Genomic DNA, 21,762 nt, shown 5'->3' on the forward strand with positions numbered 1-21,762 from the left:
TTCTACATATATTAAGAACCAGCTACTGAACAATGTTTTAAAATATTGTGTGACATTACTTTGTTCCTAAAGAAGTTCTTAAAGCACTTGACATTGCAGCTTGGGTACAATTTACATCTTTATGTTTAAATTTTTGTTTATAAAGACTAATACATTTTTCTCAATCAGACATCGGTATGTCACTTAACATAACCTTAATAGACAGTCAAATTTCAGAAATATTTCATACTTTCTACAGCCACCAATATAAAGTATAATTCTTATTAATCGAATAACAAAGCAGGACCGAAAATTACAGTCCACAACTGATAATAAAAACATTTTTTAATTATCTTGGAAGTTACTCGGTTTTTGTGCCGTTTACCTCCCTCGAATCTGCAATTCGCAATTACTGTCACGGCATAAACCTAGAGTTGGCATCAAACAAAGCGCCTAAATGCTGGCTAAACAATGATGATCATAATCTGGTCCGCACAGCTAACTAGTAGACGACAGATGCCCAGGTAAGCCTAGCCGGCTAGGCAGCTAGGCAGAGAGGCAGCATCAAGCAGCCTAATAAGCCATGGAAATGGGTCGCCACAAATTGTATCACAATGCCTCTGAACTGAGAAAAAATGAGCTCGCAAAAAATGTATGTTACGACAGAACGAAGCCCTAATACTCTTACAAACTAAACTATATGGTAGTACATTTGTGGTGACTCATTTACCAAACTATATTTATCAGATTAAAACAAAAATTCTTGCCTGAGGTAGTACTCTTATAGTCATATTTCACAATATATACATAGGTCCAGCAGTGTCTAAATTTTTTTTTAGGTCAGAGCTTATTTTATAAGTCACAGTTGTAAAGACAATACTGCAATACATACATACGTATGTTGTTACCAGCCTCTGACTGCAGTCAGTGTAGCCTACATAAAGTGTATATTATATATGTAGTATATAAAGCACAGCTCGATCGGCTGCTCTTATTGTTTTAGTTTCAGTTAAGCAGCAGCGGGCCAATTGATTGGTTTCGCTTTTCATTGTGCCTCCGTCCACTGGGATCGACCAGTTGCTGTTGCTGACATTGTAAGCCGGTTTGTGCCAGTGCCCCTCCCCCTCGCCCACCCGCAACCACTGCTCTCGCTTCCATTTCAGCACGTTCGTGTGGCCAGCACTGATGGTCGTGTGATTGGCAGCGAGTGGGCCCGATAATTGTCAGGCACGCGCCCTGTCCAAGGTGTTCGCTGGGCACTCGTTGTGGGGCAAGCGAATTAAGTAATTTCCCCTTGCAGGCAATTTGCAAATCTGGCAAATGTAGGTCGAAAGTGCAAACACAACTGAGGCAGCAGAAAACAAATTTTACATCACATTGTATATCCAAAATATGTAAGAAGAAAAATGTGTTCTAATCTATCTATTATATACAAGTATGCATATAAAAATGGAAGTATGCACATATCTATATATATAAAACAGTTTGTCCTGACTGACTGACTGATTGGTGATCAACGCACAGCCCATGCATATGTACATACATATGTATGTACAACAACAACTGCAAGTCATTGGCCCGCGCTTCTTCTTTCGTTTTGATCATTTACGCCTGTTAATTTCAAAAGCAAAATGCCAAAAGTTTACAGTTACCGTCGCTAGGCAACGACTGCGTAAGCGATAGTAAAGCAGAAACCGAAAGCGGAGCTACGCATATTTTGCTTCGCGTTGCGTTGCGTTGATCTGTTCTAATTGATCTCAATAAATTATAAGATGTTATTATTTAAATTTTCTGTTAATTGCATTCAAACTTCGATGGAACTATTGATTGTATCGACGGGTTCAACTATTGATAGTTTTGATGCTCCAACACATAGAGCATCCGACACATGCCCATCTCTATCATCTCAGCTGATCGCATATTTACAGCGACTTATCGTTTTAGTGTTAACTAACAACACTACAAATGTATTCTGGACAAATCTAAGAGTCATTTACCGTTAAGCCTATTTTGTGAGTGTATTCATGCGATTTACAAAAGCAGAAACACACCTTTTACATTCACAACAATCATATTTGGAATTGAAGACACAAATTAGTGTAGAATTAAAAAATGTAACACATACTTATATATGTATGTATATGGGCGGATAACGGCTGCATGAAAAATTTAAATGTATGTACATATCAGCGTTGCCGAACGCTCCAATTTTGGTGGGACGTCCCGATTTATAAATCATAATTGAATGTCCCGCGTCGGACTTTTCAGGGATAACTCGACCGTGCGTACAACGTGCTGAGGAAGCACACAGTTAAGTCAGGACTGGCAGTCCGCCCGGTGTGTAACGAAGATATGTACATAAGTATGTATTTACGTACAACCATACATAGTACTTATTGTACTATATTTGCTATTTGGAAAATGAACTCTTTAAAAAACTTTAGAGAGCGTCGAAAGAAGACTATCATATACTTGTAGTAAATAAACTTTTAATTATAAGCACATTTTACTTTGCCCAGCAAAGACGGGCAAGACCTGCTAGTGTATGTATATACTATATGTTCCCTATAGACTTCAAAGCCGCTCAACCGATTTTGATCAAATTTTGTGGCAATATTCAAAATAGTCCCGTGGGTAATCCTGTGAAGTTTCGTGGCGATTGTTCCACGGGATCAACCATCGTTTTCTGGCTATTTCTGCTCATTTTCATTTGTTTGACAGACACTTTTTCATCATTTTGTTCGTATTTCATTCGTAAAAAAATAAAATCGAATTCAATAAAATGCATCCATTTGTAAAAAAATCACAAAATTAAAAAACATGAGTGAAAAACAAGAAACGAATGCTAAAGTCGAGCAGGCTCAACTCTTAAATATCCTGTACCACCCCACAAAAAAGAAATTAAGTTAATTAATTAATATAATTAAATTAATTAACTAAATTAAATATATTCCATACATGCATACATACATTTACATTTACATCAGAATCGTGTCTATGCGTGTTTGTGTACTTGTACATATGTATGTATGTGTGCATTGGGCCTGGTTATATGGCTATAACTTTCTTTCCGATCAACCTATCATAATGAAACTTGGTATACGGATATATAATCAGTAACTTAATCAGTAACAAATTTAAGTTCTAAATTCCAAGAATTACGGGAGTTATGGAGAATCGTTAATAGGGGGGGGGAGTGGGGGGGATGGATCAGAAAAAATGAACAAACTCCTTTCTCGGGCTCAGGAGAATCTGTATACCAAGTTTGGTTATTCTAGCTCTTATACTTTCTGAGATCCTTGCGTTCATACAGACAGACAGACAGACGGACAGACAGACGGATATGGCTATATCGACTCGGCTTGTTATGCTGATCAAGAATATATATACTTTGTGGGGTCTGCCACGCCTCCTTCTGTGTGTTCCATGTACAGTCGCTCAAAATACCAACGAACGTGAATCACGATTGCAAGATCTTCTCGATAGGGCATCTATGTACATTTACATCCATAGAACCGGAAGAAGGACCTGATCGAAGTCATAAAAAGCGAAGGAGGAATTGGGAATGATGTGACGTTGGAGAGCTTAAAAACCACTACAATTCAGTGGTGCAGCAACGATACGCTAGTTCAATATAAAATATAATACGCTTAGTATTCCTAAGCAGGTTTGAACTACATGTAGGAATTGGGGAAGTCCCTGAAGAGCAGGCAGCTGATCGTGAAATAGGAAGTGGTCGTCGTTATTAAGGTACCATTTAAAACATAATTATAGTTACTTATTTAAATACTTATATTAAGCGACAAACACACACAAAAGAGGCATTTAACATACTTAAATTAACATTAATACATTTCTTATAAGAATAATAAAGTACAAGTATTGAATTATACTACGTCGTCTCTGCATATTATGGATATTATGGATCTTTAGGCCGACAATTTTATAAAAAAGCACACTCTCAACACATTTGAGAACTTTAATTTTCAGAAACAGTTGGCTCCGCTCCACTTTAAAGTTGTACAGCAGTGGAAGCAATGGAAGGCCTCTTTTATTGACATGGTGGAAGGGAGGGCGGTAGGGGGGTAAATAGTAAACAGCAGGCTGCATTTGCATGCCAACTTCAAAAGCGTCGCCAATGCTGCCAACATGTGGTGACAACGCCGAATTAAGTTATTTGTCAAATGTCGGAACGTCGGAACGTCCGACAGCGCCATTGGCAACAGCCGGCCGGTATTGAGGACGAGATGGAATGCGAAAATGGGACGGGACCAGGGCCGTGACCAGTGCCTGGCAACCAGGCCATGAATGCGAGACGCCGACCCACGCCCCCATCGCTTTGTCAGACTGCCATTCAGAGGCATGGCAGCTGTTGGCGGCAATAGAGCGACGAATGGAGCCGAATCGTTCTAACCAAATATTTTATGCAGAAGCAGAAATCAATTTTTAGCAATCAATTGTAAAAAAACGACGACGACGACGATTACGCTTAGGCTTTGAAATGTGCATATCAGAGTATGTCTGTGGATCGGCTTGATGGACAGGCCAGAAAAAAGGCAAATTGGTTGGTCAAGCGCCATTGAGAGTGAGAGTCTGTCTGTGAGCTAGAATGGACTGGGCTGGATTGTAGGGAGCCGAGTAGCGAAGCGTGTCGAATGCTTTTGGAAAGGCCGCAAATGAATTAAAAATTAAATTTTTCAATCAAACGCGCAAATATTGACTCTACTTGTAGGCTCTAGGCCGCAGCCTAAAATATTTGGTTTTGCTAGTTGAACCTCGTTTGCCAATGAAAGTAGCAGCTTTGAAACTAAATGAATAATACTGTGGACTCGCCTTTAAATGTTAACATCAACTGCATGTGTGGCACAATTTTACAAATATTTAAAACCTATAGACTAATAGAGAATATATATTTTTAATCACCCTTTTGCGTGACATAAATAATTTTATTATTTTATGCTTATCTATTATCGCTGATCCACACAAAGCACTTGATATATTAAGTAAATAGTCGCCAGTCTACACTATAAAGCAAATAGTATATGCTGCTTTAGCCAAACCAAGAATAGTTTTGAGAAGATATACTTGTAGTATTTGCAGAAAGGCTATGCGTCTGCTTAAGACTCTCTTGGAGAGTTTACGATTAAACCGGAAAACTATTTAACAAGTAAAAAAGCTAAAGTCGGGTGTCCCGACTTTGAAATACTCTGTACATATGTTTACAATAATTATAGAAAAAATTAAGAAAATTAGAAAAAATAATTTGGATCGATGTTACCTCTCTCGGTATTCGAACTCACGTAAAGGGAGTATAATTGTACATATACAAAGCAATTACGTCTATGTGAGTGTATGAATGCCTATTCGCATCTATTCGTATCTGTGTAAGCATGTTTGCAGTCAGCCAAAGCACCAGCATCAACAAGAGCTGCGGGCAGAGCTGGGGCAGTGCGTGGCTATAACTTATTGTTGAATCGGTCTATCATAGTGAAACTTGTCATACTGACACATAATAACTTACTGGGGGTGTTTCCCGAATTCGCGTTCGAAAATTACGATTTGCTTTGGAGAGGGGGGAGGGAGGGAAATTCCGAAATACACATTTTCTGCGTATTCACAAAGGGCACCTTTGACTTAAATTTGGTGTTCCTAGGTCCCATAGTCTCCGAGATAGCTTTTTTACTTATTTTTCAACACTCCACATTGTTCTTGCTGTTATTACAACGTCGGTAGGACTAGGATTTTAAACCAAATTGTAATGCCCTTGATTTCTTGCAATATACATTGCAATGCTAAACTCTGCTTATGAAGAACTCAGCAACCCTTTAATGCTCACATATTCATTTCGTTTTTATAAAAACCCATAGAAATTCAAAAAACTAAATCACGGAATATAGTAATTAAAAGTTCATCAAATAAGATTGAGCTTCAATTAATGACAATTTGTTGCTGTTTTCTGTTCTTCATTTTGAACATTCAGTTCAGATACAAGTTGCGATATAATTAATGATTTGGTTCTGATTTGCTTAAATTGTAAATAAAAGTTCTAGTTTCTGCTCTGATTCTTCATTTCAATTTGTACAGTTCGTGCTGAGTTCTGTTTCAGCTCGTGAGACCCCACTTACTAATGATTTATTGATCATTTGGCAGAGTTAAGCATTAGCGGAAATTGCCACTCATTATACTAGTTAAAAAAAAGTTACTGGCTTAGTCGTACACCACCTACCACTTCGCAGTTGATCCCCAGCAGTGCTGATTATGTCATCACTATGAGAAACAATATGCAGTATTCCAAATACTGGCTAAATGGCCTTTCGCTGGCCATCCAATTGGCCATCAGTGGAGCTGGCTTTCTAGAACAAAACTATCCGCCCAGTGTTATTGAAGACGCACATCTGACGACGGTAAGAGGTGCAGAAATACTTAGGCAATTCTCTTAAGTATTCTCAACCATAGCTGGAGCTGCTGGCCAAATACAATTATCCAAATGAAGCGCACTTTGTCACCACCTCGGACAACTATATACTGGGAATGCATCGCATTCCTCGACCAGGCGCTCAGCCCGTCCTGCTGGTGCACGGACTACTGGACAGCTCTTCCACATGGATAATGATGGGACCACAAAGTGGATTGGCATATTATCTGTACGACTCTGGCTACGATGTCTGGCTGGGGAATTGTCGCGGCAATACCTATTCTCGCAACCACACTTCGCTGAACCCCAATAAAGATCGTGCTTTTTGGAACTTTTCGTGGCATGAAATGGGAATCTATGATCTGCCTGCAATGATCGACACAGTACTAGATGTGTCGGGCTTTAAGAAGTTAACGTACTATGGTCATTCCCAGGGTACGACTGTCTTCTTCGTGATGGCCTCCAGTCTTCCAGCATATAATGATAATGTTCATCTGATGAACGCCCTGGCACCCGCGGTGTTTGTGCAACACACAAAGACGCCGCTACTTGATATGGGACTTTCCATGAAGAATGTGTTTTTAACGGACAATGGACCCTCAGAAATCATGCCGCGGTCCGAAATGGGTTTGGATTTCTGCTTCATGTCATCATATTGGCTAAAATTTTGCATGCGCTTTACTAGACTTTTATTTGGCGGCAATGGAAAATCACACAATAAGGTGAGTAGATCCTGATTGTGGGCGTTCACCTGCGTAGTTGTGAGACTTCGGAGAAATTTCAGAGCAGAAATATTTTACCAGAAGCGGCAGAATTTGATATCAGAAAGTTCAAATGTAGAAGACTAACTAATACTTAGCTAAACAAGTATCGTTTAAAATGTGCCTTTTCTTCGGGTTGCACCCATTTCAGACCATGTATCCTGTAATGTTCGGACATTGTCCCGCCGGCTGCAGCACGCTTCAAGTGAACCATTTTCTGCAGATGGTTAGGTCCGGCAGATTCCGTCCATACAACTTTTACCTAAAAAGAAATCAACGTATTTATGGAACCTCTAAGCCACCCGACTACCAATTACAACGCGTTACGGCACCTATCGCTTTATATTTTACAAAGGACGACTTTCTTACGGTGCCAGAGGATGTTCAGCGATTGGCAAAGCAGTTGCCCAAAGTGGTCGTCAATCATTTATATGAGAATCCTGAATGGAATCATGTGGATATGGTTTGGGCCCCAAATCTGCGACAAGAGGCGCAGCCGCAAATGATGGCTAATTCCAAGAAATGGGAGACAACCGACGAATGAAAAGGAAATAAAATACTATTTTCAGCTTAAATGTCGTTTAATAAACGACCACCCAGCTCACCTGTTAGTACTGGGGCTCATTAATTCAATATTGATCTGCCAGGTGTAATCCACAACTATATTTTACGAGACTTATAAAGTATAATTATAATTATTATAACCCTTCAAATCGAATGCTTTCGATATTTTCCCCAAAGTGCTGCTCAAATAAGAGGCTACATTGTTCAAGGTAATTAATTTAAATTAAATACTTTTCAAATAATAGGGCAATGCTATTTTATTTAAGGATAAAGGGGTATTTTAGTTTTGTGCAAATGTATTTAACAAACAGAAGGAGGCGTGGCACACCCCACAAAGTAAATATATTCTTGGTCCGTCCGTTTGTATGAACGCAAAGATCTCAGAAAGTATAAGAGCTAGAATAACCAATTTTGGTATCTAGATTCTCCCAAGTCCGAGAAAGGTCGAGTTTGTGTTTTTTCCATAACTCCCGTACTTTTTGAAATTTCAAACTAAAATTTGGTAACTTTATGCCATTAGTGATTATGTGTCTATATGATATGTGAATTATGAAGAAAGTTTTAGCCTTAAATATAATCTCTGCAGAAGCTCTGTCCGCAGCTGTTGTTGTTGTTGCTGCTTTGGTTCAACTTTTTGCTGCATACATACACCCATATAAACACGCAGAGACACGATTCTGATGTAAATTTATTCTATTGAAACTGTAAATAAACACTTATGTAATATTGAATATTTTAAATTTAATTTAATTAATTATTTAAGTTAATTAAATATTTGTAAATAATTTTTTTTTAACTTTCCTTTTTTATGGAGCATTTAGGGTATTTTACTGTCGGGCTTGCTCGACTGTAGCGTTCTCTCTTGTTTGTAAATTATACAATGCTGTTTTTATGCAGCATTCGCAGAAAATCATTATTAAATGAATTGAGTGAAATAAACATTGCTTTCAGCAGGCATTTGTTTTCGAGTTGATCATGAAACCACGCATCGTTTCCATAAAGTGCAGCACCGATTTTTCTCAATGTTTAGTTAGTCTGATCACCATCAGATCATCGAAAACAGGTAGAATGATGTACCAATTCTGGTACATGCTCCAACGCAATGTGAGTTCAGTTTATCAATTTATTTCATCAGCTAATTTATAACACATACTCGTATCTTATAGATGCCTATTTTGCAGTTTTAGCCTCCAATTTCGATTAAAATTTGTATTTCTATGTAGAAAAGAAAGTAAAACTGTTTTATATAACCACGTTTTATCAAAAATTGTAAAAGAAGCCACAAATGGGAAACTCAGACATTGAGAAAAACTATGTATGATCGCATCCCGTTTTACATCAGTTCCAGTTTCAAAACCGTTTACGGTCTCTCATTGCCATTCATTAAAGCGTTCACATCGTACAAGTATATAGAATGGCATAGCGTGTTAATTGATAACAACTTATTATATTGGATGGTAGTGCCTCTATTGCCAGTCCACAGCAACCTTTTGTAAAGCATGATTAACTGGCTATGTGGCCTTTGTCTGGCCGTCCAGTTGGCCACCAGTGGGGCCGGCTATCTGGAAAGAAACTATCCGGCTAGTGTCATTCAAGATGCACGTTTGACGACGGTAATAGCTTTGCAATCACTTCAATAATTCCTAAACGCTCCTATAACCATAGCTAGAACTGCTCGCTAAGTACAGACATCCGAGTGAAGAGCATTTTGTGACCACCTCGGATGGCTATATACTGGCACTGCATCGCATACCTCGACCGGGCGCTCAACCCGTGTTACTGGTGCACGGAATTTTGGATAGCTCGGCATCGTGGATACTGATGGGACCGCGAAATGGGTTGGCATATTATCTGTACGATTCTGGCTACGATGTCTGGCTGGGGAATTGTCGCGGCAATACCTATTCTCGCAACCACACTTCGCTGAACCCCAGTAAAGATCGTGCTTTTTGGAACTTTTCTTGGCACGAAATAGGCCTTTATGATCTGCCTGCAATGATCGATAAAGTGCTAGATGCGACCAGTTTTAAGAAATTAACGTACTATGGTCATTCCCAGGGTACGACTGTCTTCTTTGTGATGGCCTCCAGTCTTCCAGCGTACAATGACAAAGTGATTCTTATAAACGCCCTGGCGCCCGTGGCTTTCCTGAATCACATCAAGACGAAATTAGTAAAGGTAGTGCGGGCCATGATGGCCCTACTCTTCGGCAAGGATAAGCCAATGGAGCTGTTGCCACGATCGAAACTAATGCTCAAAATGTGTTTCATATCGAAAACAGTGCTAAATCTTTGTATGAATTACGTCAGCCGTGCAGTGGGTGGCGATATGAAAAAAATAAACAAGGTAGGTGATCCCCGAAATAAAGTGTACTACATACGAGTATTTACATATTTAGGTGAATACTTTGGAGGACAGCTAGAATATTTCAACTTAGGAGTCTTAATTATTTTAAATTCAAATAATCTCGTTTTAGTAAAAACACCTGCAGGTTATTAATGCCCTTTTTAGACAATTCTGATTATTACACCACAGAACATGCGAGCATTTTATTTTATTTTTGTTTAATTTGACAAATGTTTCATGTCAATTATCTCTATAGTAGATAGATGGACCAAATTCCGTCGAAGATTTCAAGTGTCATCGCCAGTTTAGTGTAATTATTTCCTTGAGAACCTTAGAAGTATTACAACTCTCCCAATTGTTATAAACTGTTCGTTTCTTTATCTCCCCCAGACCATGATTCCTGTAATCCTTGGCCATTTGCCCGCCGGCAGCAGCATACGCCAAGTCCAGCACTATTTGCAGCTCATTAAGTCCGGTAGATTCTGTTCCTTTGAATACTCGCCAAAAAAATCGATGCTGAAATACGGTAGCCTAAGCCCAATAGACTACAATATAGAAAACATCACAGTGCCTGTTGCTTTGTACGTGGCTGAAAACGACTATCTAACGGTGCCAGAGGATATTCAACGATTGGCAAGACAGCTGTCCAATGTGGTCGCTCATCAAATATTTAATAATTGGAATCACGCGGACATCATTTGGGCCACGAATGCGCGGCGACGACTGCAGCCGAAAATGGTGGAGATTTCCAAGAGATTGGAATATTTCCAAAAGCCCTGGCTAACTACACCAGAACCGCAGAAGGGTTCGAAGGACTCAGAGGAGGACTATGAAGAATAACAAAAATTACAAAATTAGGTTTCGAATTTTCACCTTAAAAAAATTGAAGATGAATCGAAAACTTGAGACGAGTCGTTGAGATAAGAATTTCTATTTAAATGTAAATCAAATTAATTATTAACAAGAGAGAACGCTACAGTCGAGCAAGCCCGACAGTGTAATACCCTGTACCCAGGTAAACTTCCGTCACTGAGTTATATGCGCCCAAAGCAGCAGCAAAAAGAGGAAGAAGAAGAGCGAACTTGTTGCTGCAGTTTGGGGGGGAATGTACAGGATAGAATTTGTTTCGCGAATAACTTTTCTTAGAATTGACCGAATTGGATAAAGTTTGGTTTAGGTAGCATTTGAAATGTGGACGCTATTGACGAAATTCTGTAGCGGGGGAAGGGGGGGAAAATTCCAAAAAATAAAATAAACTCGTCCTTTCTCGGACATAGGAGAATCTGGATTCGCCAGTACAACCCCCCCAAACTGCAGCAACAAGTTCGCTCTTCTTCTTCCTCTTTTTGCTTATACTATGGGCGCATATACCTCAGTGTCGGAAGTTTACCTGGGTACAGGGTATTTCACTGTCGGGCTTGCTAGACTGTAGCGTTCTCTCTTGTTTTTAGTGTTGGTTCCGCTTTAAGTGCTTCACTGAATAAAATATTTAACGCGCATCAACATACTTGTAGTTGGCATTCCCGCTTATTGTTCGGAAGGTAGCACCTCGCTCGTCCACACAATCTACCAATTTAGGGGTGAAGGTACAACCAGCTCTGCTTTAGTTATGGATAATTGGCTTACAGTCTACGGACTAAGTGCCATTTGCATAGCCATGCAATTTTCCAGCAGCAGAGCAGGCTTTTTGGAACGGAACTATCCGCCCAGTGTGTCTGAAGATGCACATATGACGACGGTAAGAACTTCAGAACTACTTCGACAATTCACTTAAATACTCAAGACCATAGCTGGAACTGCTGGCCAAATACAAGTATCCAAACGAGGCACACTTTGTTACCACTTCGGACAACTATATACTGGGAATGCACCGCATCCCTAGACCGGGGGCTCAGCCCGTCCTGCTTGTACACGGAATTCTGGACAGCTCTGCCACATGGATAATGATGGGACCACAAAGTGGATTGGCATATTATCTGTACGACTCTGGCTACGATGTCTGGATGGGAAATAGTCGCGGCAATACCTATTCTCGTAACCACACTTCCCTGGACCCCAACGAAGATAGTGCTTTTTGGAACTTTTCGTGGCATGAAATGGGAATCTATGATCTGCCTGCAATGATCGATACGGTGCTGAATGTGACGCGATTTGCGAAGTTAACCTACTACGGCCATTCGCAGGGCTCCACTTCCTTCTTTGTGATGGCTTCCAAGCTGCCAGAGTACAATGACAAAGTACATCTGATGAACGGCTTCACGCCCGTGGCATTTCTCGGTCACATGAAGACGCCAACTTTCCATTTGATAATCACAAAAGTTCTCATATTTACTGGCTCTAATGAAGCCATTGAGTTGTATCGACATTCCCATGACAATATGCATATCTGTCTATTATCAGTGCTCTCAATGAGATTTTGTCTGTATTACCTCTTTAGCGCGATTGGAAACAACGAGAGGGAGTTAAACAAGGTAGGTGGTTCTACTAAAACACATCAGGATATCTAGGGGAAAAAAGATGAGAGATTAAATAGTTTTTGGAGTACTACTATACTAGTTTTGCAAAATGACCTAAAATTTGCTGCCTAGAACCCTATTGGGGATAGGACGATCCAAGGAAATTCTGTTGGAACTCAAAGAAGAAATCAAGAACCCCAATACGAAGCTAGTATTTGGAGCATTTCCAAATGTTGTTATGGTCCGAAAAAGCACTTAGAGTACTTAATAATAGACGCAACTCTAAAGTTCAGGCATCGCTTGATAAATAGTTTGCTTAAGGTTCTAAATATAATCTGTAGTTTTTAAATTACAAATACTTGTGGAAAACTTTAGTTACGGCAGCAGGTATTTTTACAAATTTAAAGCTACACTTTTTTTATTTAATTTGTAAAAGAAAATATTTCTAACCGATGAACAGTTTTGTCATCGGTTTTAAATGTTTTTCCAAATTAAATTTTAAACGCACCATTTACTAATTTCCTTATACACACATACATACTTAACAAAAATAATAACATTAACAGACCATGATTCCTGTTATATTTGGCCATTTGCCTGCCGGGTGCAGCACTCTTCAGATCAAACACTACTTGCAGCTCACTAGGTCTGGCCGATTTCATGCCTTCGACTACGGGGCGAAAATTAATAGACGGATTTACGGCCGCCTGGACCCACCGGATTACCCCATCGGACGTATTACTGCACCCATTGCTTTGTATTATACCCATAACGACCCCATTTCTGTGCCCGAAGATGTTCAGAGGCTAGCAAATCAGCTGCCGAACGTGGTCGTTAACCATTTGTACTCAAATCCGAAATGGAATCATCTAGATATAATGTGGGGCGCCAGCATGCGCTTTCGAACGCATCCGCACATATTGGCGATCTCAAGACAGTTTGAGAAAACTATAGAAAATGAACACAGTTTTGACCTAAGAATTTGATCAATTACTTTGATGGCTCATTAAAGCTCCTGGAAATTTGAAAAGATTTAAAAAGAACGTGCAGATTGACGCTGCGGTAATGCTATTTCACCTGAATACTTTTGAAAATATGCTTCAAGCGTATTGTATTTAGGCAGGCAAAGATTTGTTCAATGATAGCTTTTCAAATTGTTTAAGAAACACAAAAAGAATAAATAAATAGATGGTTTGTTAACAAGTACTATATATAGTATTTTAAGCAACTTAGATTATTATTTTAAGCTAGTCCTTATATGTATTTTGCCCAACGCCCAATGAATTTTCAATTGTAACTCGACTTTATTTTATTTTGGAGGTCCAAACAACTAATTTTGAGTCGACTCTGGCCGTCTAGCATACCCGGGCCAGAGCAACGTTACAACATGAAGTGACTTTCTATTTGCAAGCAAAGAATAAAGCAATAACATAAGAATCGTCTAAAATATGTCATGGAGTACCATTTAAACGGATCTACACACTATATACGAGTATAGTATATCTGCGAAGCATGCATGGGCAGACAATAGGAGAGGAATACCGCTTGATCCCCAGCTGATGCTTAAAATATCACTCTGGTATATTAGCGGCAAATACCCACAAAAGTGGCGAAACTTTTTTCATTTTTAAGCTGCCATAATATTAAAATGTTTCTAAATATGACAACAAGACTAGCGCAGCAACAACAACAATAACAATCAAACAACATAGTCCTCTGCTGCCGCACCGCAACAAAACACTCGAAACGTTTGGGGAATTTGTGAGCAACGAGGCGCGAAAACATTTACTCAACACTTGGTGAACGCAAATGCCAGTCCGGGGGGTGCGTGGTGCGTTGGCCAGAAGGGGCAGGTGAGGGGAAAGGAGTCGACTTGCCACAGTGGCCGCCGACTGCGTGCAGCGAAAGTTTTATGATTTATGAAGCGAGCGGCACGAGTTTAACAGAAGCAGCTGCTGCTCCAACATGGACGCCGGAGGAAGCGGAAGTGGCTGCCAAGCAGGCACGGACAGCAGCGGTGCCACAGTGTGGGTAATGGGTGTTGCAGCGAAGGATGGGGGGGGGGGGGGCGACGTGCTTTGCTAAGCGCTTTTACTTGTTCTTGTTTGTGGAACGCACGAGGGGCGGCAATGGCGGCAGGTTGATGAGAACCCGGATATAAAAATTGCACTTTGATGCGTTTTATGCGCAGCTCAGCAGCCCACACAAACACACTCACACATGTGCCACATATGACAATAAAAACTAAAACTAAAAACTACTCGTGAAATAGCAAACAATGATGCCGAAATAATGGAGGGCTCGGATTTTGGTAGAACAATGTAAAGCTTCTGACTGCCATTAACGTGGAAATGGCCAGAGTGATCTTTGTCTCTGCCATCATCAAGTTGACACACGACCTCCTCGCGGTGCTCTCTGGGTAGCTTTCCGGCTCCATCCGGAGTTGGTAAGTGAGCAAATGTGTGCAGCGCTTTTGTGCGTAGGGCTTGGGACCCACCACATGAAAATTTTTTACTCCCAGTGAAGGACATAACAACAGCCTCGGATAAGGAACACCCAAAAGTTGACGACCCTAGCAAACGTTTAAAGGACCACGATTTAAGGATATGCACCTGGAATGTCCGGACCCTTAACAGAGGAGGTGCTACTATCCAATTGGCGGATGCTCTCAATAAAGTAAGAGCTGACATCACCGCCATCCAGGAAATGCGATGGACAGGTCAGGGTTGCTCCCAAAGAGCAGCCCTTGACATCTACTACAGCTGCCATGCAGAAAGACGCGAATTTGGATGCGGTTTTGCGGTCAGCAAGAGATTGCGTAACTGTGTCTCTAGGTTCACACCTGTGAACGAACGGCTGGCAACCATTCGTGTCAAGGCGAGATTTTTCAACATAAGCCTGATTTGCGTCCACGCTCCGACGGAGGACAAAGACGAGATTACCAAGGACGAGTTCTATGCGAGACTGGAGACAGTCTATGACCGCTGCCCCTCTCATGACATTAAAATTGTTCTTGGCGATTTTAATGCCAAGGTTGGAAGAGAGCGCGTCTTTGCCCCGACAGTCGGACAATTCAGCCTCCACGAGACAACATCCAACAATGGACTGAGGCTAATTGACTTCGCCGCAGCACGAAACATGGTGGTGAGTAGCACCAGATTTGAACACCTTGATATCCACAAAGCTACCTGGCAGTCACCCGATCGAATGACAAAAAATCAAATAGACCATGTTGTGATAGATGGAAGGCATGCATCCAGTGTGCTGGACGTGCGTACGTTCCGTGGTGTGAATATTGATTCGGACCACCAACTTGTTGCAGCCAAGGTCCGCATGCGATTATGCATGGCGAAAAATGTACGCCCCAACACGCAGCGAAAACTAGACGTCGGAAAGCTGCTAGCACAACAGACTGCCGAAGCTTACTCCGCTCAACTCTCTGAGCTGCTTTCTCAACCGTTCTCGGAAACCGATACTGGTAGCGGACTTTGGGCACATATTTCCCGCTCACTGCACACAGCCGCAGAAGATGTCATTGGTTTCCAACAGCCGCTACCGAGAAACCAATGGTACGACGAGGAGTGCCGCGAAGCCACTGCAGCGAAGAATGCCGCGTACAAAAGAACCCTGCAGACGGCGACAACGCGCGCTGTGCATGATGTATATCGGGAGAAGAAGAGGGAGGAGAGGCGGCTTTTTAGACGCAAGAAGAGAGAGCAAGAAAAGCGAGAGCGAGAGGAGATGGAGCTTTGTAGAGACAGGAACGACGCTAGGAAATTTTTCCAGAAGGTGAAGCGTCTAACACAAGGTTTTAAGCCCGCAGCGTCAGCCTGTAAGAACTCGGAAGGAAATCTGGTGGTGGACGGGCAAGCGGCACTGAGACTGTGGAGGGAACATTTCTCCAATCTTCTATCAGGCGAAGATGTTAACAATTCCGCCAGCGGAGATGACCCCACAGAACCGATCGCCGACGATGGTATTGAAGTACCGTCACCTAGCCATGACGAAGTCGAAACAGCCATCCAGCGGCTCAAAAACAACAAATCTGCGGGAGCAGATGGGCTGCCTGCGGAGCTGTTTAAGGCAGGCGGCGATGAGTTGGTAGGGTGCATGCACCAGCTCATCTGCAAAATATGGCTAACTGAAAGCATGCCTGATGATTGGAATCTCGGTGTCCTATGTCCCGTCCTAAAAAAAGGTGATCCCACGGTCTGCACCAACTATCGTGGAATCAGCCTTCTTTCCGTCGCATATAAGGTCATATCAAGCGTAGTGTGTGATAAGCTAAAGCCATTTGCGATAGCACTGATTGGGCCTTATCAGTGCGGCTTTATGCCTGGTAAATCCACCACTGACCAGATATTCACGCTACGCCAAATCCTGGAGAAAACCCATGAGTTTCAAATCGATACCCACCATCTTTTCGTCGATTATAAAGCAGCATTCGATAGCCCGAGGAGGGAACGTGTATATGCCGCACTGTCTGAGTTCGGTATCCCTGCAAAGCTAGTGCGACTTTGCAGAATGACGTTGAGCAACACTCGTAGCTCCGTCAAGGTAGGAAAGGACCTCTCCGAACCCTTTGATACCGTTCGAGGTTTCAGGCAAGGCGATGCCCTCTCGTGCTATCTCTTCAACTTCCTGCTGGAGAGTGTGGTGCGCAAAGCTGGTGTACACCGAGGCGGAACGATCTTTTTTAAAAGCGTTCAGCTTCTTGCGTACGCTGATGATATAGACATTATCAGCCGTACCAGGAGAGGCGTCACCGGAGCATTTGCGGCTATTGAGAAGGAAGCTGCAAAAGTGGGTTTGGTGATAAATGAGAGCAAAACTAAGTATATGTTTTCCTCTAGCAGGGACACGCGGCAACCAGACTCCCAGATCGCGGTGGAAAACTATACTTTCGAAATGGTGAAAGATTTTATGTATCTTGGCACCACCGTCACAGCAACCAACGATGTCAGCCTAGAAATCAAATGGAGATTAACTCTAGCCAATCGATGCTACTTCAGCCTCAGTAGGCAATTGAGTAGCAGAGACCTTTCCCGAAAAACCAAGCTAACGCTCTACAAGACGCTCATCCTCCCCGTGCTGCTTTATGGTGCAGAAGCATGGGTGATATCGCAGACTGATGCAGCAGCTCTTGCAGTGTTTGAGAGAAAGATGCTTCGGAAGATCTTCGGTCCCATACGCGTTGGCGACGACTACCGCATACGATGGAACAGCGAACTGTACGAGCTCTACGCTGACATTGACATAGTCAAGCGAATAAACACCCAGCGGCTAAGCTGGCTAGGTCATGTCGTGCGTATGGAAGAAGACGCTCCAGCGAAAAAAGTTCTCGATGCGGATGTTGGGGGGAGACGACGACGGGGGAGGCCTTGCCTACGTTGGAAGGACCAGGTAGAGAACGCACTTACTACCTGCGGAGTGACCAACTGGAAGCGACGCGCGCGAAGCAGAGGCGCGTGGAGAGCTGTGTTACGTCAGGTCATAGCCCGATAACGGGTTTGAAGACCAGTCAAGAAGAAGAAGAGAAGATGCCGAAATAACAAAAGTTGCTGGCTGGGGTTTCTGCTGTTGTGCTCATTAAAATTGCGCTTGCAGCTAAAGCTGTTGTTGGTGTGGTTGTTGTTTTGTCAAAGGTGGTCCCACATACATGCACACACGCATAGTATGAGCATAGAAATTCGCAGATGCACCCACCATACAAAATGGCGGCTTATGCAGTTGACACATGCGGCTTATGTACTAAGCGTTTTGTACCCGTCGCTGCTGTGCCAAAGTTAAGTGTGTAATTTATACAAGTGTTGTGGGTGGGGGTGTCAAAGAACACGGAACAACACAACTAAGTGCGCATTGTGGCCAGCAACAACAATAAGAACAATAACTATGCATTTACGACACATATTTCTCGCATGTAAAAGCATCGCATTGCATTTTCCCCATTTGTTAAACAACGCATAGAAATTGGCACAACGAACTCCACACCCACACCACCAGCCATCCCACTAATGAGTGAGGGAAAGTAAAGCGCGCACTTAGCGATGTGTGTACGGGTGGGCGAGTAGCTTTCACTACTTAGTCCAAATTGTAGTCGAAAGTGGTAATACACGATGGGGACTGGATTTCTTTTAAATGTGTACAAATGAAAGATTTATAGTATTTGCACTTTTAATCGCAGAAAAGGCATTCACGTTCAGTGGAAAATGTTTCAAATAGTACGTGGATGAATTTTGGAAGATAATCATGAACTGACTTGTCTTCTGGCAACGCTTAATAATCAAATTTGAAAATTCAGTAACCAGTTTAGAAATGCCCGAATTCATTAACAAGACAGAACGCTACAGTCGAGCAAGCCCGACAGTAAAATAGCCTGTACTCTCCACAAAAAAAAAAATAAAAATAAAAAAAATTATTTAAAAAAAAAATCTTTTAAAACAAATAAAAAATCTAAAGTCGGGTGTTACGACTTTGAAATACTTTGCACACATGTTTACAATAATTATAGAAAATAAAAAGAATTAGGAAAATTAAAAAAAAAATTTTTAATCGATTTTACCTCTCTTGGTATTCGAACTCACGTAAAGGGTTTATATTTGCACATTTACATAGCAATTGCGACTGTGTGAGTGTATGTATGCCTGTGCGCATCTATTCGTGTCTGTGTAAACATGTTAGCAGTCAACCAAACAGCAACATCAACAACAGCCGCGGGCAGCGCTTGAGCAGCAAATATATTTATGGCTATAACTTATTGTTAAATCGGTCTATCATAGTGAAACTTGGCATACGGACACATACAAACTAACTGGGGGTACTTGCAAATTCCAAGAATTACGGGAGTTACGATTTGCATGGGAGAGGGGAGAGGGAGGGGAATTCCAAAATATACATTTTCTGCGTATTCACATAAGGCATCTGGGACTAAAATTTTGTGTTCCTAGGTCTTATAGTCTCCGAGATATAGGCGATTATACGAATGGAAAATCGGGAAAACCCCCATAGGGGGGAAGTGGGGGGGAAAATCAAAAAAATAAAACAAACTCGTATAGAATACACACATAAGGCATCTTTGTGCAAAATTTGGTGTCTCTATCTTTTATAGTCTCTGAGATCCAGGTGTTCATACGGACGGACAGACAGACAGACTGACAGACGGACAGACAGACAGACAGGGCTAGATCGACTCGTCTTGTCACGCTGATCAAGAATATATATACTTTGTGGGGTCTGCCACGCCTCCTTCTGCCTGTTACATTTTTCAGCTCCCGCAAACCTAATATACTTCTGTACATTTCATGTACAGAGTATAAAAACTACAATATTCAATTATTATAATGTATATTTTGCATCGCAAAACAATTTTTGAAATTCGAAAACATTCTACATATTTTACTAAAGTCCAATTACCATTCAGAACTAAAATATGTGGAGCATACGAATTGATATGCAAATAAATTACATATCTGGACGTAATTTTGCAAATGAAAGTAATCAGTAAGTTTTTGTTATTTTTTAATGGATGGATGGATTTTTAATGATGGGCGTGACAAGAGCGTCCAAAGACCTGCATTCGAAGCCTCTAGAACTGTTCCTACACCTACACACATAGTCCAACAATTTTAAATAACCCACAGAAAGTAAACCAACATACTCAAATTATTAAAGACTAGCAGGTATTGCCCGTCTTAACCCGGCTCAATATAATGTTTCCAATTGTATTTATTTTGTGTGTGCATAACCTACCCATATGTTTTCACCTTATAAGTTACCAGTAGGAAGGCATTTAAGGTATTTAAATGAACATTTTCTGTTCTTGACAAAAAATTGTTCAGTAGTCCGTTACATTTTTATTCTTGCCAAACTATTTCTTTAAACGAACATGACCACTATAACTAATATTTTTTTAAACCTCCCCCCTTTGGAGTTAGAATTTTCCAAAAGCCTTTCTTAGTGTGCTCCTACACTATGATGGATACTATGAAAGGATACTTGAGTCCAAATTTCATCTTTTACCGTTTGGGCTGTCCGTTGATCACCAATTAGTCAGGACAAACTGTTTTATATATAGAGATAACGCAACGTTTTAAGATAGACTATGTGCAAAAAAGGGGAATAATTATAAGGGTATATCCTAATTTTAAATTCACATTTGAGTCAATACGGTCACGCACAAACTCGGAATATGAAACACGGCACTCGTGTCAATGCCGTGCAGCGATGAGCCACGATCAAAAAGCACTGACAATTCTCATCTTAATTTGCTAGAGTAAAACTTTCGATAGTTGAAGCCACCGATACCATCAAAATATCGAAGTTTGAATGCAATGAGCAGAATATTTAAATAATAAAATCTAATTATTTATTGAGATCGATAAGAACAAATCATATACATACATACATCTGCCCGCAATGCGAAGCAGAATATGCGTAGCTCCGTTATTCGGTTTCTGCTTTACTATCGCATACGCAGTCGTTGCTTAGCGACGGTAACTGTAAACTTTTGGCGTTTTGCCTTTGCAATTAACATTAAATGGTCAAAACGAAAGATGAGCGAGCCAACAACTTGAAGTTGTTGTTGTTGTTTTGTATTTACATGCTTCATACATATACAGGCATAGATACATATGCTTGTACATATGTATGTATGCATGGGCACACATAGACACGAACTGTTCCCAACTATTTGATATTTGATATATGGCAAGTAAAAAACATATTGCTATATTTTAATCGTTGAATGCCAATTTGTTGATATAGTTATGTTGATTACATTACCCAAATTTGAAATCGATCGGACAAAATTTATAACACAAACTATTCATTTGAAAAAGTGAATAAATATTAAAACCCCAATAATAAAATTAAATGCGATATATCGAAAATATCGATACTTGTGTTGATATATCGTAATACATGTCGAATACAAATACATCGAAAAATGTACGTATGTAATACATATGGTGCTAGCGTAATTCATAATGCGAAATTCTTTCTAAGGGGAGAAATGTCCCCCCTGCCCAACCTGCGTACGCCCTTGTAGTCCGTTGTCCTAAAAACTCCTTATGCCAAATGTACTAAACAAAGAAAAAATAGCATAAAAATGTTTATGTTATAATGTTAATAATTTTTAATTAATTAACATTTCTTGCCCTGTCAGTGCAAGACGAATGTACTTTTGTACATACATATGTATGTATGTATGTACATACATGTGTACAAATGAACATTCACACAT

At 40.8% G+C, this 21,762-nt stretch overlaps 4 protein-coding genes across 6 annotated transcripts; all 4 read left to right on the top strand.

The window, feature by feature from the left end:
- Positions 1-6,217: 6,217 nt before the first annotated feature.
- LOC115630691 (lipase 1-like) lies at positions 6,218-7,757 on the top strand. The gene is made up of 3 exons (XM_030527342.1): positions 6,218-6,383; positions 6,436-7,116; positions 7,307-7,757. Exons 1-3 carry the CDS (start codon positions 6,249-6,251, stop codon positions 7,697-7,699), a joined length of 1,209 nt encoding a protein of 402 aa, XP_030383202.1. The 5' UTR covers positions 6,218-6,248; the 3' UTR covers positions 7,700-7,757.
- Positions 7,758-9,206: 1,449 nt separating this feature from the next.
- LOC115630696 (lipase 1-like) lies at positions 9,207-11,105 on the top strand. 2 transcript variants are annotated; one of them, XM_030527348.1, is made up of 3 exons: positions 9,207-9,332; positions 9,385-10,065; positions 10,456-11,105. In XM_030527348.1, exons 1-3 carry the CDS (start codon positions 9,219-9,221, stop codon positions 10,903-10,905), a joined length of 1,245 nt encoding a protein of 414 aa, XP_030383208.1. In that variant the 5' UTR covers positions 9,207-9,218; the 3' UTR covers positions 10,906-11,105. The 2 variants fall into 2 exon arrangements, with proteins under 2 accessions (XP_030383208.1, XP_030383209.1); XM_030527349.1 differs by lacking the exon at positions 10,456-11,105 and adding an exon at positions 10,118-10,232.
- Positions 11,106-11,611: 506 nt separating this feature from the next.
- LOC115630685 (lipase 1-like) lies at positions 11,612-13,683 on the top strand. 2 transcript variants are annotated; one of them, XM_030527332.1, is made up of 3 exons: positions 11,612-11,803; positions 11,856-12,536; positions 13,088-13,683. In XM_030527332.1, exons 1-3 carry the CDS (start codon positions 11,675-11,677, stop codon positions 13,505-13,507), a joined length of 1,230 nt encoding a protein of 409 aa, XP_030383192.1. In that variant the 5' UTR covers positions 11,612-11,674; the 3' UTR covers positions 13,508-13,683. The 2 variants fall into 2 exon arrangements, with proteins under 2 accessions (XP_030383192.1, XP_030383193.1); XM_030527333.1 differs by having other exon boundaries at positions 11,880-12,536.
- Positions 13,684-16,955: 3,272 nt separating this feature from the next.
- LOC115630537 lies at positions 16,956-17,573 on the top strand. The gene is made up of 2 exons (XM_030527142.1): positions 16,956-17,324; positions 17,378-17,573. Exons 1-2 carry the CDS (start codon positions 17,046-17,048, stop codon positions 17,540-17,542), a joined length of 444 nt encoding a protein of 147 aa, XP_030383002.1. The 5' UTR covers positions 16,956-17,045; the 3' UTR covers positions 17,543-17,573.
- The last annotated feature ends 4,189 nt before the right edge of the window (positions 17,574-21,762 follow it).

Source organism: Scaptodrosophila lebanonensis, unplaced genomic scaffold, assembly GCF_003285725.1.
Source record: "Scaptodrosophila lebanonensis strain 11010-0011.00,11010-0021.00 unplaced genomic scaffold, SlebRS2 tig00001410-arrow-pilon, whole genome shotgun sequence".
Lineage (NCBI taxonomy): Eukaryota > Metazoa > Arthropoda > Insecta > Diptera > Drosophilidae > Scaptodrosophila > Scaptodrosophila lebanonensis.